Raw genomic sequence first — 14,581 nt, 5'->3', positions numbered from 1 at the left:
AGGTCATTACAGTTTCCACAAAAAAGAGAGTGGCATTAACAGGACTGAAACAATACCGTTGTCTGTCTGGTTTTGGCTTACCTCTGTGGATATCTTCTTGTTTTTCTTACATTTGCACCTGTTGCAGTCTTTATCTGTTCTCAGAAGAGATGGCTATCAGGGCTGTACTTCTGAGGGCCTCCTAACCTCTGCAAAAAATGACCTAGGTTGCTAGACTTGTTTCTTCTTGTCTGCCTTGATGAATTGTGATCTTCATCAGTGTCAGCGAAAGTCACTTGGCTGTCTCTCTGGCTAACCAGAAATGTGTGGGTGTTTTCTCATTGAGGAATAACTACCCTTGAGATAACAACTTGTGTACCCGAGCCTCTCAAATTGGCCTGCATTAGCCTCTCTCCTTGTTCCTGTCCCTACCCACATGCTCTTACCACTGGGCAGAAACAGTTCACTTCACAGGTGGCCAGTCTTTTAAGAGCTTCATAGTGATAGATGGATTGCAGGCTATCAGCTTCAATATAATGTAGTTGGGCTTGTGGCAACACCTTACTTGGAAGAAGACAGCATTAAAATGGTTTCCTGGTCTTGGAGTTCCTAGGATTGTACATCCCATGATACTGTCATTCCTAAAATGCTCTTTTGTAATTTGTGCCTTTGATTTTATAATATCATCTACACTTTTACCTTCATATGTTTATAGAATTCATTAGCAATTACTTTTTAATGTGTTCTTTTTGTTGGTCTTTACTATGTCAACATCACCATGCATGATGCTGTGGTCATGGTTGTTTTTAAATGTTAGTACATATTGCTTTATTTCTTCTCTACATTTAACCAATACATTTATTTATATCTTTAAACCAACACGTTTATTTCTATCTTTGAGTTTGAGTTCAAGGGATGTGAAGGTTTGTGATGACTCATGGGCCTTGTAGTCCTGTTCCTAGTACTATTGTGGCATATGAAGAGGAAAACATGGGAGCCGGAGCCTCTTCACCTGCAGGATGTTGATGTTTGCCCACAAGAATTCAGCCAAACAGGCCTTGGGCAGAACTCCCCCCCGTTTTCCAGGAGGGAAAATTATTCTAAAGATAGGGGAGCCAGGGAGGCTAATCGCAGAAGTCTGAGAATCGCTGCCAAACAAATGGCTGATTAGGTCTGCTTCCCTTGGGAAATTCTAAGGAGTCATGCATCTGGACAGAGTTGGGTTTCGCTTCTCGTTCTCTAGGGAAAGAGTTCTGTTGGCGGGAAAACGAGACCCAATATAGGTGTTTGGCGCGAGGAATACTTTGCGGAGTCAATTGATCAGCTTAAGGAGAGAGATCGTGTGTGGACTTCGTAATCCCAGTTCCTTGCTTCCCGGATCAAGCTTCAAGCCTAGCCTTGTCTCACGTTTTACCACGGACTCTGTTTCATGCTTCATGTTCGTCTTGCCTTCAGTCAAGGATCTAGTCGAGAATCAAGTTTATTTCCAGCCTTGTTGTCAAGCTTCATTGGACTTTAAGACTCTGTTATTTCCCCACACTATTGCTTGGCAAAGTGTTTCGGTCAAGTGGATTAAAACTTTGAACTCTAATATCTTATATTGGACAATACATTTCTGGACTATATTTGACCTTATCTGAAAGGTCTGCTTCTGAACTATATTCTTCACTTGTTTTTATTGATTTTATATATTTCTTTAATAAAGATATTAGATAGAGACTGGCCTCTCTGTAAGGTTATTGGTGCTCTGCAGCCAGGATCCTGACAAGGTTTGAAGAAAGAATCAGTAAAAAAAATGGTTGACACAATGTCGTTAGCAGATACATAAAGCTTTTACAGCATAACTATATAAGGACCTAATGGACCTAACCTTATATATATACTCCATATAACTCATACATCAAAAATCTTTTCTCAACATTTTGATAAGGACAACTAGAATATAATTTTGTACATTATTGTACTGCATGTTAATGCACCAGAATATTGTAATATGCATATAACCAGATTAGTTCTTCTGAAGTAGCAAAACCAATAAGATGTGAGCAGTTTTCCAAGTGACACAAATTTTATGTAGTTTGATAAAACTCAATGAAGGCAAAACCTGTGAACCTTCCTTATACAATGTTCCCCCACTTATTGCTGGGATTAGGTTCCAGGACCACCCGCAATAAGTGAAAATCCGCAAAGTAGGGATGCTATATTTATTTTAATATTTATATATTATTTTAGTAGTTATATACTATTTTATCAACCAATCGTGTGTTGATAAATCGCCTCCTTCTCCTTCCATTGCTGCTTGGGCTCCTTTTCTCTCCCTTTGGCTTCTCCTTCTTCCCTCCCTTAGGCTGTAAATTGTAATTTTTTATTATTTATAATAGTCTTACAGAGTTTATTGAAAAAACGCAAAACAGCGAATCCGCAAAAAGTGAACCGCGAAGTAGTGAGGGAACACTGTACTTAGTGAAGCAAAAGTATACAATGTATCAACAGTGGCTCCACTGGCTGCTAAATTAAGAGTACTTAACTTGAGGTGTTAGGAAATTTTGATAGAAGCATTAAAGGATGCTTTTGATTATGATTGTATATATGCAATTCTATTTGAATCTCCAGAGCACTCTCTGAAGCCATCCATAAACACTGTTTTCCTCAAAGACCAAGAATACTCATCTAAATCTATCCAACCTCATTTTTTCATGTTGCACTAGAGCTGTCAAAACTGGATGTAGAAAGCCAATTAAAAGATTTGTTAAACTGTTTTCAGTTCTATAGTAGTTTTATGTCAATTTGGTCTTTCATCCTCATTTGTTGGTACTCTTAGTAGGACCAAAGCCAGAAAAAAAATTCGGGGGGGGGGGGGAGGTGAATAGTTCCATAACGCAAAATAATTTAGAAATAAACTTCAGTGGACACCCAAGACAGATAAACTTCAGTGGACAATCATGGGGTTTTGGTTAATCTGTTCACATTCATGAGTAAACCAGGTTTTTTTAAACCTGAAAAATTGGGGGGGGGGGGTTGAACCCCTAACTCCCCCCCTTGGCTACAACCCTGACTCTTAGCATCCTTAGCACCCCATTCTAAATTGAATCCCGAATAGTGATGATGGAAATATTTTTTGTCATTATTTTAAACACACGAATGCAGACAAACACTTCCCTGCATTATAGAGTCATGGTTGTATCACTCACTTTAATTTAAGTAGAACTCGTGTTGTAATTTAAGGTGAACAAGTATTTTAACATTTCTTGAAAGATTGACTAAAAATGAATACAGTAGAGTCTCACTCATCCAAGCCTCGCTTATCCAAGCTTCTGGATAATCCAAGTCATTTTTGTAGTCAATGTTTTCAATATATCGTGATATTTTGGTGCTAAATTCGTAAATACAGTAATTACAACATAGCATTACTGCGTATTGAACTCCTTTTTCTGTCAAATTTGTTGTATAACATGAAGTTATGGTATTTAATTTGTAAAATCATAACCTAATTTGATGTTTAATAGGCTTTTCCTTAATCCCTCCTTATTATCCAAGATATTCGCTTATCCAAGCTTCTGCCGGCCCGTTTAGCTTGGATAAGTGAGACTCTACTGTAGTTGATAAAAATTGTAGCAACTGCAGTGACTGGTAAGTCACTACCTATCTCAACCTAATCTAGAAGAGTTGAAACAAAACATTCACATATGTGCATAACCTTTTATTAAAATGTTTAAAAATCTAACCTCTCACCAAAAATTATTAACATGTTAGGTTATTCTGGACAAATTCTGCTAAGAAACCCTGTGATAGACTCCCTATAAGTCAGGACAGCTTGAAGGCATACAACAGCAAATACTCTATACTGTATAGCTTTATTTCTGATTATATCCCAGTTATTGTCTTATTTGTTTTCATGAAAGGTCAAACAAAAAAACCACACACACTAGATAACACTTAGGCTTGTTAGGAAAATGAATCAATTTGCAGTGTTATCTAGCTTAATTCTGTCATTTAAAAGCAGGCTTTGACTTTCTCTTCCCATATTACCCAAAGACCTAAAGGTAAAGCAATTTCCATTGGAGGAGTCTGATTTGCCCCCATGCTGTGCAGCGAAGGCCACTTAAGCATAGTGTTTGAAAGCAACTGCCTTTTTGTGCTAGTGTCTAATTTTCCACATTTGTAATAGATCAAAACATTTAGATTAGGTTGAGCTACTCTGTCATGATGAAGGAGGTTTTAAGCAAACTATATAGAGTACAGATATAGCATGAGAATGGATGACTTCCAAACAGTTGTTGGTGAATGTCATAGCCACCATCACCCCAAGCAGGTCACAGGACATTTGAATTGATACTTCGTCAAAGTGAACAATTTATAGAATGCTAGATAAAGATTAGTTTGGTGCAGTCTCAAAATACCTTGTTCCTGTACTATTTCTCCCACTAGAAATAGGACTTTTCCTAAATATAATGCATGCAATAACCACTTAAAATGTAGTTTTGACAGTGCATGTGCTCTTGTTCTATTTAAGTGGTGGACATCTTTCAGCAAGAAATTTGCAAATAATATTACAGACGCTTTCTCTTAGTTTGAAGGAGTTAATTCTCTAAAAATGTTCAACTAAGTATTTCCTGAGACTGAAACATATGATTCGAAGTTAGAGTAGGGGCTCATGTGAACATGTGGACTATTACATGGTTTTGTGCAGCTGAGCTTTTTTACATCAATAATCTGTTAGAATACTATGGTAAATTGATGGCTTTTTCTTTTCTTCTTCTCAATTTTTTAATTGTATGTCTTTCTCTAATATGCCTTTGCTATTTGAACAGTCTTAAAGAGCTGAGGAAAGGGTTTCGTATCCCCCAGAGTTCATGCTAAAATATAAATCACATATATATATATATATATATATATATATATATATATATATATATATATATCTCCAATCTGGAATTAGGTAGACTGCAGAAAATACGATTTCTTTAGATTGCGGGGGATGACTTTTGTTACGTAGTTTCCCAGGTGAGTGTTCATAGTCAGTGCTCTATGCAAAGAGTAAAGCTATTTTGTTTTCCATTCCTTCCTGTTTTTTATAGTACTATAAGCATACCAGCACATAACAGTACAAAAACAATGCAATCATTATAGGGTTTCCAGAAAAATGTATGTTCTGATGTATTTTTCCCTGGTTTCTTGAGCACCAAAGTGGAGATGAGAGAAAACCAGATACAGAATAAATAAGTGCGTAGATAGATATATGCTTATTGAAGATGTGTAGATGTTTACTGTGGGTTTCTAACTCCTTATAAGTAAATTCAAATAAATAAATAATTTTTTTGTTTTGTTTATGGAATACTTTTTTGAATTCTTTATTTACACATCAATCCCTAAGTTAAATAGGTCTTTAAAGTAAATATGAGTTATAACTTCCCTACCGCAATGTATTTAATAACAGGGAAGATAAAAAAACAAAAAAGAGTTACTAGGGTTGGAGGACTGGATTAATTTATTTTAATAAAATGTGAGAAGGTGCTGTTAAAGAGGGGGCCGTTATGCCATACTTGATTATTATTTTCTCTGTGTGTGTATTCTTGTAGGAAAACTGACAATAGGATCTTGTGGCAGCTTATAGATTATTTTATTTGACATTGCCCTCAACTGTCCTATGTTCAGCAAATTCACGAGATATACAATACTAAGTGGGAGAGATTCCACAAGCCACAAAATTCACATAAACTACTTTTTTTCCACCCACTCCAAACAAAACATCCAGAAAATGACAAAGGATGCTCACCTTTCAGGAATCCAAGGATACCAAATCAATATTAGATGGGAGTGATACCACAAGTCATATAAATTGCTCAGGAATCAATTACCATTGCATGTGAAACATCTGTGTTTTGGAATATAACCCACAACACCAATATCTTAAATAGGTATTTTTACCATTTTTTCCAGTTGCAGTGATGCAAGAAGCAAGAAAAAAAATAGTGGGCTAATCAAGATTAAACCTCTGTATTGTAGAACATGTCTAAAGTGCCAGCTTTTCAGGAAACCATGTCTAGATGAGCACAAGGAGGTCATTCATGTGAATTTTTGGAGTGCATCTGTGTAAAGTTGTGGATATTTGATGAACTAGTAGATGTGACTTATTATATCTCTCACATCTTTTACAGCAGTGTTTCTCAAACTCTGCTCCTCCAGGTGTTTTGCACTTCCGCTCCCGGAAATCCCAGCCAGCTTACTAGCTGTAGGAATTGTGGGAGCTGAAGAAAAACATTTGGAAGAGGAGAATTTGGGAAACACTGTTTTACGGAATATACTTATTGCAATAATGGTAAGTTACAAAAATTACAAATAATTGGAAGAACATTATGCAAAAATAAGCTGGAAAGTGTCCAGAGGAGGGCGACTAAAATGATCAAGGGTCTGGAGAACAAGCCCTATGAGGAGCGGCTTAAAGAGCTGGGCATGTTTAGCCTGCAGAAGAGAAGGCTGAGAGGAGACATGATAGCCATGTATAAATATGTGAGGGAAAGTCATAGGGAGGAGGGAGCAAGCTTGTTTTCTACTGCCCTGGAGACTAGGATGCGGAACAATGGCTTCAAACTTGCTATAATTATCAATGCAGACATGTACACAGGGACAAAAAAAACCTGCTATAATTATCAATGCAGAGAAGTATAAGATAACAAGTGGAAGAGATTTTATCTACAAGATCTAAGAAATCTAAGGGAAATTTAAACCAAAAGTAGGGATGTTTTATGACTCGCAGAACACACTACATGATTAAGAAAAAATAAATAGCTAATGGAAACAATACACCCAAAAACTAGTATAATAGAACAAATGAAAAGATGATAGATAAATACAATGATTAATTGTTTGAAGGTGAATTTACAATATTATAAAGGGAAGTGAAAATGCACTCAAAGCATTTGTGAAAAATAAATAGTTTGGAACAGATGGCATAACAATACATCTGTTTCAAGCTGCAGAGATAGAATCCACTCAAATTCTAACAAAAATTTGCCAGCAAATATGGACACAAAGCAATGACTCTCAGACTGGAAATTTTAATATACATCCACCTGAAAGAAAAGTGAAACAGAGGAGAGAAGTAATATAGAGATGCTCACAATTGTATAATATCGTGGGGTCTTATGCCTTTACAAAATAGAGGCACACTATTCTTGGTCTCATGGAATATTACTAACTGGATAAATAAAACAAGAGTAAGTATCTTCTTTGTTCATAGAATTCGATTTAGTCAGGTTGTCAGGCAGTTGGATGCTTGATAGGGTGGTAATCATTGGGAGTTGGTATAATATGTTTGTTGCAAGCTGTAACTTACTAAAGTGCTGTAGAATACAGGCAATTCCCAAGTTACCAGGTTCTGTGGGTTTGTTCTTAAGTTGAATTTGTATGTAAATTGGAACAGGTACTTTTTAAATTTTAACTCTAGCAATAGATAGAGAAATAGAGAGATATATAGAAGCTTTGGATAGCATAGGTAAGGGTTAACACCCTTCTCTTCCCCTGTTCAGAAGATTTCACCTCACTTTCTGTCCCTGTGATAACTGGATTTTGAAAAAATTGGCTTGTTATGAAAATAAGGAGTGGTGATAAAGCTTCAGTGGAGACACCTTTTCCCCACGATAAGTCTTTCAGGAGTGAATTTCCCTTCCTAGGGGTATATTTCTCTCACTTGTTGTTTGTAAGCCAAAGGTACAAAGTTGTTTGTAACTCGGGGATTGCCTGTACATTTTAACCATAATGTTAAGAATTATAATAATTATTTTAAACAATCTTATTATTATTGACATGATTTACCTGGTTAAACGGAAAATATGATGGCTGTTGTTGAGTAATATATTCCACCTTATTATACTTTATTAGTCCGAAGCCATCTGGAGGACTATGTATTAAACATGTAAAATTAGCATCATAGTTGTGTTATTTGGATATTACTATGCTTACAAATAGATGTATAATGTTGTTTTAATTAGTTAATTAATTAATTAACCCTAATTAGGGAAGGTGGCTTTTGGAATGAAGAAGATAGCATGGTTAATTGTGTTTCAAAGAAGTGTAAAGCAAACAGATCTTGTTTATTTTTGTTAATAAACAGACTTGATTCAATTGTTTTAGGTGGAAATGGTAAGATTAATTTGGATTGGCAGTCCACATGTTTAGGTCCCACAGGGCAAGCATAGTGCCATATGTGGTTATTGTGCCTGTTTTAAGGAAAAGCTTTTCTTTAGAATATAGCTATCAGTATAAGATTTATTAGGAGCTCAGGGTGGCACAGCAGCTTAAATCGCTGAACTGCTGAACTTGCTGCCAGAAAGGTCAGCGTTTTGAATCTGGGGAGTGGAGTGAGTTCCTGCTGTTAACCACAGCATCTGCCAATCTAGCAGTTCGAAAATATGCAAATGGGAGTAGATCAATAGGTACTGCTCTGGTGGGAAAGTAACGGCACTCCATGCAGTCATACCAGTCACATGACCTTGGAGGTTCTACAGCCAATGCCAGCTCTTTGGCTTAGAAATTGAGATGAACACCAGAGTCGGACACAACTAGACTTAATGTCAGGGGAAAACCTGTACCTTTACCTATGAGGTTTATTAGCGGTATAACATAACATTTTCCCACTGAAGGCACCCATAGATTATATCAGTTCAACGACAAGAGATGGATGAATCAAATTATCCACAATCCCTGAAAGGACATTGGAATTTTATTTTAAATCTTGAGTCTTAGGTCCCTTCTACACAGCCATATAAAATCCAGATTATCTGATCTGAACTGGATTATATTAGTCTACACTGCTACACTGGCCCCTAAAGGCAGGAGGAAAGATATAGCTTTGGGTTTGCAATGAGACTACTAGAGAACCCAAGATTCTGTCTGAGTATGGAAAAGTGAAATGAGAGATACTCTTGAAGGAAGTCTTATGTTAAATCATTTTATAGACTCAATTGAGTGTACAATAAATATTCAAAAGTGATCTTATCTTGTTCAGAATCCAAATCTAACAAAATTTCCTACTCTCTTCTAGAATCAGAGGAATTATGAAAGATCAGATATTAGAAGATAGTTTTCATTAAGCACTTAAGACCTCTCCAGACATTAAATGCCCATGATTCAAAAATGTTTAGAAGTTGGTGACTAAAAAGGAGGGTCATTTTGCACAAAAATGTGTCTTGGTATTAAAACCTCATGAGAAAACTAGTTGAGACAATTATTTTAATCTGGTAGATCCAATCCTTCCATTGAAAGAATCTATTGGCCACTATTGACAACTTATTTTAAATGCACTTGGACGGAATCAGACAAATTAGTTTGGAATCAGGGAAGATTTTTTTAAAGTCCAGATAATAATATCTGAATACTCTTAAATGTTTTAGCATAAATAAATTTCATGTAGCATCTATAGAATCTTTATATACATTCTTGATGTATAGCATGTAAAGCTGGGGTTGGTATCTATTAGGATTTCATGCCTATAACACAACCACATCTACCAGGCATACCTTACTCTCAGTTTATCTGTAAATATTTTACATCTTCCTGGTACTTCATACTTTCTATCCATGACAGATAATAAAAACATGCTGACGCTTCTTCATGCATATAGTAAGATGTTGGTGTCTTTAAAAATTGGTCTACAGTACCATCTTTGATCCTTTTGCAGTTTCTGTAAACACAAAATTTTGCAACCCAAGCAATCTAAGTAATGACCTCTGAAAGTTAGATGGGATGGAAATTAAGCAAGTATGACCTGACAGTGTTGTGTTCATAGCTAAACGCACAGATGTCTATTATACACAGCAAAAAAGATGACGATAGGACTGTATTGAGAATCAACAATTACATGAATTAGAACTGGATTTAAGACTAGAGACTGAATTAGCTTTAACTGAATTCACACCCGATGTGATGTTATAACTATTCTTCATTACTATATTGTATACATACAGACTGAGGATTGAATAAATCCATCTGGATACTATATATACAGCATTGTACTGTATTGTACTTTGTTTGAATTGATACCATAACTAAGTTTAAGATTATTATTTGGATAAACGACAGGAACGGGGTTACGGTCAATCACCGGGTTAATTTAAACCCAATCCAGACCCGAGATGGTTTAAAACAGTAGTTACCTATACAGTATTTTATATATAAGTTGATGTTATAATCGTAACATACAAGGGACTACATTACAATAGAAGTGTATAACAATAACCTAACTTACCTTGTATTATATTATATACCATACTTTTCCTTTTTTGCAGTGATGTGTTCATAAGCAGGAAAATGGACACAACATGGAGAATATACAAAAGAAAAAGTAGCAAAAACATACTAGGGTATTTTATATTTGACAGGACAAGCCAGGCACTAGGGTTATGAAACAGGAAAATTGCCCTATAGTCCAAAAATATTTTTTCTTATTACTGCTAGTGCTTTTTTCGTTCAGTTAATTCTGAGCTATATAGAGTTGAACTGCCTACTCTAAAAACAGTGGCATATAAAATGATGTTGGTTATTTGTTCAGAAAATGAACAAACATTCTTGGAAAGAGTTTGTTTCATCTTTAGTGCTGAAATTAGCTTCTCTGAAGTATAAAGAAGAGTTGGGGTAGAACTCACTAAAAGGTTTTTCAGGCAGAAACTGATTGATGTATCCCTCCAGATGGATACAGTGACTATATCACTTTTTAAAACAGTGCTGTTGTTCAAAGATTTTCTTTATACATACTTTGTTCTACCTTGCTATTTAAAGGATTTGCAGAAACTCGGAGAAAGAGTGGCCTTTACAAAAGCTTGGTAAAATGTGATACCTTCCATTCCGTTCGAAGGAATAACCTAAATGCACCATATCCCATCTAAGAAGGGCCAACCCTGTTTAGTACCTAGATGGGAGACCAAGAAGAACCTATGAAATTTCTGGAGTCCCCATAGGTTGATAGAACCTGAAGGCACATGCACACACACAAAGTAATTTGCCAAAATATGAATTGTGCCTTGAAATAATAGAAAGTTAGAATTAGAAGGGGTCTGACATTCAGGAATGTACAAATGAAACATTCTTGAAATATGCCCCTTAAATCTCTTTCTGATTCCTCCCAAGATGAAGATTCCACCATTCTATGAAACAGTCTACTCCAAAGTTGAACAGCCATTGCGGTAAAGACTCCATGTAATTTTAAGTGGAATTTCTTTTGTTATCATTTGAATCCATTAATGTGGATTCTGGTACCTAGTGCAGCTGAAAATCAAATTAGTTAATCTTACATGATATCAGTTTAGATATATAAAGTGAGCTATCATGTCACCTCCAAGTCTTCTCCACGCTAAGCATACGCTGCTCCCTCCATTGCTCATCGTAGGGCTTTTCGGGACTATGATAATCTCCATTTCTCTTCTATGGAAACATTACAGGTTGTTGTTATCCTTTTTGTACTGTGGTGCCCAGAACTGAACAAAACATTCCAGGTGATCAAAGCAGAATACCATGGTGCAGTCAGTTCTCTGTATCAACAGATTCTGTATCCATGGATTTCACCATCTCTGACTTGAAAACCTTGATTTGAGCATTTTATATAAGGGAAACCATTTTATTACATCCATAGACTTAAGCATCCATGGATTTCTGTATCCATGGATACAGATATTAGTGGCCCTTGATCTGAACACTAGATATTTGTCAGTGGTGCCCAAAACTGCATTGGTTTTTTTTTAATTGTTTCATCACACTGATGACTTGTGTTTAGCTTGCAAACTTCAATTTCATTTTCACAAGCAATACTTTCAAATGAGGTATCACACATCTTGCCCTTTCCCTCGCTCACATGTATTATCTCTGGTGAAATTACTTTTGTTAGGTTTGGCTCAACTTTCCAATCTGTCAAGGTCATGCGACAAGTAGAAAATATTGCTCTGTATAATATATATTAAAAGATCACGATTTTGGGACTTCCGGGTATGGCAGCATGGCGACTGGATGGGTGCTCGTGAAGCTTGCGAACACCGACCTCTGAACAGACCAGGCAGGGCAGCTTTTTTCGCCCCCTCTCCTGGGCGGATCGAGTTCCTGGGAGACTGCGAACCCACCGAGACCCTTATCGCGGATCTTATGGCTGATTCCCCCTCAAGGAGATTAGCGGAAAGATCAGAGAACGGGCGGTGGCAGCGGGTCTGAAGAGGCTGGGGACAAGAGGGTCCAAAACAGAAGCCTAGCCATACTCCCAAAATCAAAAGGATATAAGATGAATTGTAAAGGAGTGTAAGAGTGGATCGATACACAGATAAACAAAAGTGCAGTCAGAAAGACTGAAAATCTGAAGGCAAAGAAGAAAGAAGAAAGAAGCGAAGAAGCGAAGAACGTCTAAGGTAAACCCCCCTTAAAACTTTGGATGGGAAAACAGAAGGGTATCTAAACATTTATTCTAAGTAAACCCAAACAAGGGAACGTTAATGCAAGGGTTGAAAGGCAAACAGAACTATACCCAAAGGAGTTGCCTTTAATTCGTCCTTAAATCGCCCAAAAAGCCATGTGCACAGGACTGTGAAGGGTTAAATACCGACCTTGAGAGCTTGGTGTTTAGTCTACAGATAGCGAGCGTCACTGAAAGCCTTAAAGACCCGGATGAAAGCAGAAAGCGGAACCTCGTCAGCGGAAGAAGGGATAAAGGAAAATCAAGAAGGTCAGCCCTGCCGCAGGAAGACTGGAGGACTCAGCTAAACAAAACAGAATAAAATAAGCAAATAAGCAAATAAATAGCAGAGCCCTGTTAAGAGGAAGGGAGTGAGAAGCGGAGCGCGGGAAATACCAGGCAGATAAAATAAGAAGCACGGAAGAGAAACAGGACGAGAATATCCAGCGGCAGAAGGGAAAGACCGGGACGCGAAGCAATCGGAAAGAGGAGAGACGAGGCGGAAGGAGGCGTCACGAGAGAGGTTAAGGAGAAGAACGAGGATGAGAAGCAGACGGAGGTGAGAGGGAAAGACAAGGAGGAGAAGCAGACGAGAGTGAAAGACGGGGGCCACGAGGACGAGAAGCAGACGGACCGAGTGGAGGAGGTAGACGAGGACGAGAAGCAGACGGGGGAGAGGAGGCAACGAAAGAGAGAGGAGTAGACAGAAGAAGGAGAATAAGAAGAGAGAGACAGTGAGAGGGATTAGACGCGACGAGAAGGGGTTGAACGGTGGGGTAGATAGATAGGAGGTAAAAGAATAATAATAATAAAAAAGACTGGACTGTAGGGTTTCCAGAAGGTGTGGAAGAGATAACTTAGAAACACTTCAGGAAATGGCAATGAAGAGAGTTAATGCTAAGCAAGTCAAATGCTTGTAAACTTGACAACGATTGTTACAAGATAAGGGGGAAAAGTAGTCCTTGAAAAAAAAAAGTATACGTATATAATTAACAGATCTGTAATATCAGTAATAACACCTAACTTATCTGGAATAAGAATATATATTAAGTGGTTTATTAGTGGTTTAAAACAGACCTTCTATAGACCTCCGTGGGGGAATTTATTACGAGATTGGGAGGAACTGAATAGGTAATTACTGGGCGGGGGCAGGTTGAACAGGGGGAGGGGAAAAAGGAAGTGTATTTATACTCATAAGCACTTAATCTGATTAAGTATTATCTAATTAATTATTAACTAATCAATTATTTAACACAGGAACTGCATATCACACTCAACAATATTTAAGAAATAAAGCTAACCGACTGTGGATAGATATTAACACCCAAAAGGAGGAAATACCCCCCCAACAATATAAGAAGATTAAATCAAGCAAGTAGACAGATATATAAGAACTCAGAAATAATTAGAGTTCCCTAATTGATCGGGTGAAGAAGTCCGAGTATTATATTCAATCCCTACACCAGAACAAAACAGAGAAGATGTCAACGCAGAAACTCAAGATAGACGAAAAAAAGATAACCGGAAGAAAGGGGTCCCTCTCGGAGGAGGTAAATCTAAAAGATCTGATGAAGGAACTTCAAAAAATCTCGGAAAACCAAAGAACCCTCCAAGAACAGATGACAGACATGAGGAAAGAATTATCAGAAGAATTCATAGAAGTGAAGAGAGAAATAAAAGATCTACAAAATGAAATGAAAGAGGTAAAAGAAGATAAACAAAAATTGGAAAAAAGCGAGACAAGTTTCAGGCCAAACTGGAAAGACTAGAAGCTAAGAATAACAAACTAGAGGAAAGACAAGAAAAATTGGAGAGGAAAGAACTAGAATTCCAAGTAAGAATAAGAAACATCGTGGAAGAACCAAAAGAAAATCTGAAGCAAATTACGACCCAAATTTTAGCAGACCTATTACAGATACAAGATGAGGTAATGGAAGACAGTATTGAGAAAGTATATAGAGTAACCACAAATTACTCAAGAAAAAACAAGGTGGCGAGAGACGTAGTCGTACAGTTTGACAGGAGAAAAACAAGAGAAGAAGTGTTAAGAACCGGTAACAAAAACACCATCCGCTTCAAGGGGCAGAAAGTAACGATACTGAAAGAACACCCACCGAGCACAATGCAAAAACGTAAGAAGTATCTATTCCTCACAGAAGAACTAAAAAAACG

At 37.1% G+C, this 14,581-nt stretch overlaps 1 protein-coding gene across 7 annotated transcripts in view; it reads left to right on the top strand.

Moving 5' to 3' along the window:
* Positions 1 to 14,581, top strand: part of vti1a (vesicle transport through interaction with t-SNAREs 1A) — a 381,072-nt gene that overhangs the window by 273,151 nt on the left and 93,340 nt on the right. The window contains exon 9 of one of the 7 annotated variants that reach the window (XM_062975755.1): positions 1,223 to 2,309. The exons of the other annotated variants lie outside the window; for them this stretch is intronic. Coding sequence (XP_062831825.1) covers positions 1,223 to 1,262 — 40 coding nt within the window. The 3' untranslated portion in view covers positions 1,263 to 2,309. Of the gene's footprint in view, positions 1 to 1,222; positions 2,310 to 14,581 lie in introns of those variants that run through there. 7 annotated transcript variants of the gene reach the window in all.

The sequence above is a fragment of the Anolis carolinensis genome, chromosome 3 (genome assembly GCF_035594765.1).
Source record: "Anolis carolinensis isolate JA03-04 chromosome 3, rAnoCar3.1.pri, whole genome shotgun sequence".
NCBI classification, from domain to species: Eukaryota; Metazoa; Chordata; class Lepidosauria; order Squamata; family Dactyloidae; genus Anolis; species Anolis carolinensis.
The sequence above is the reverse complement of the archived record's forward strand: the minus strand, read 5'-3'. Positions and strand labels throughout refer to the sequence as shown.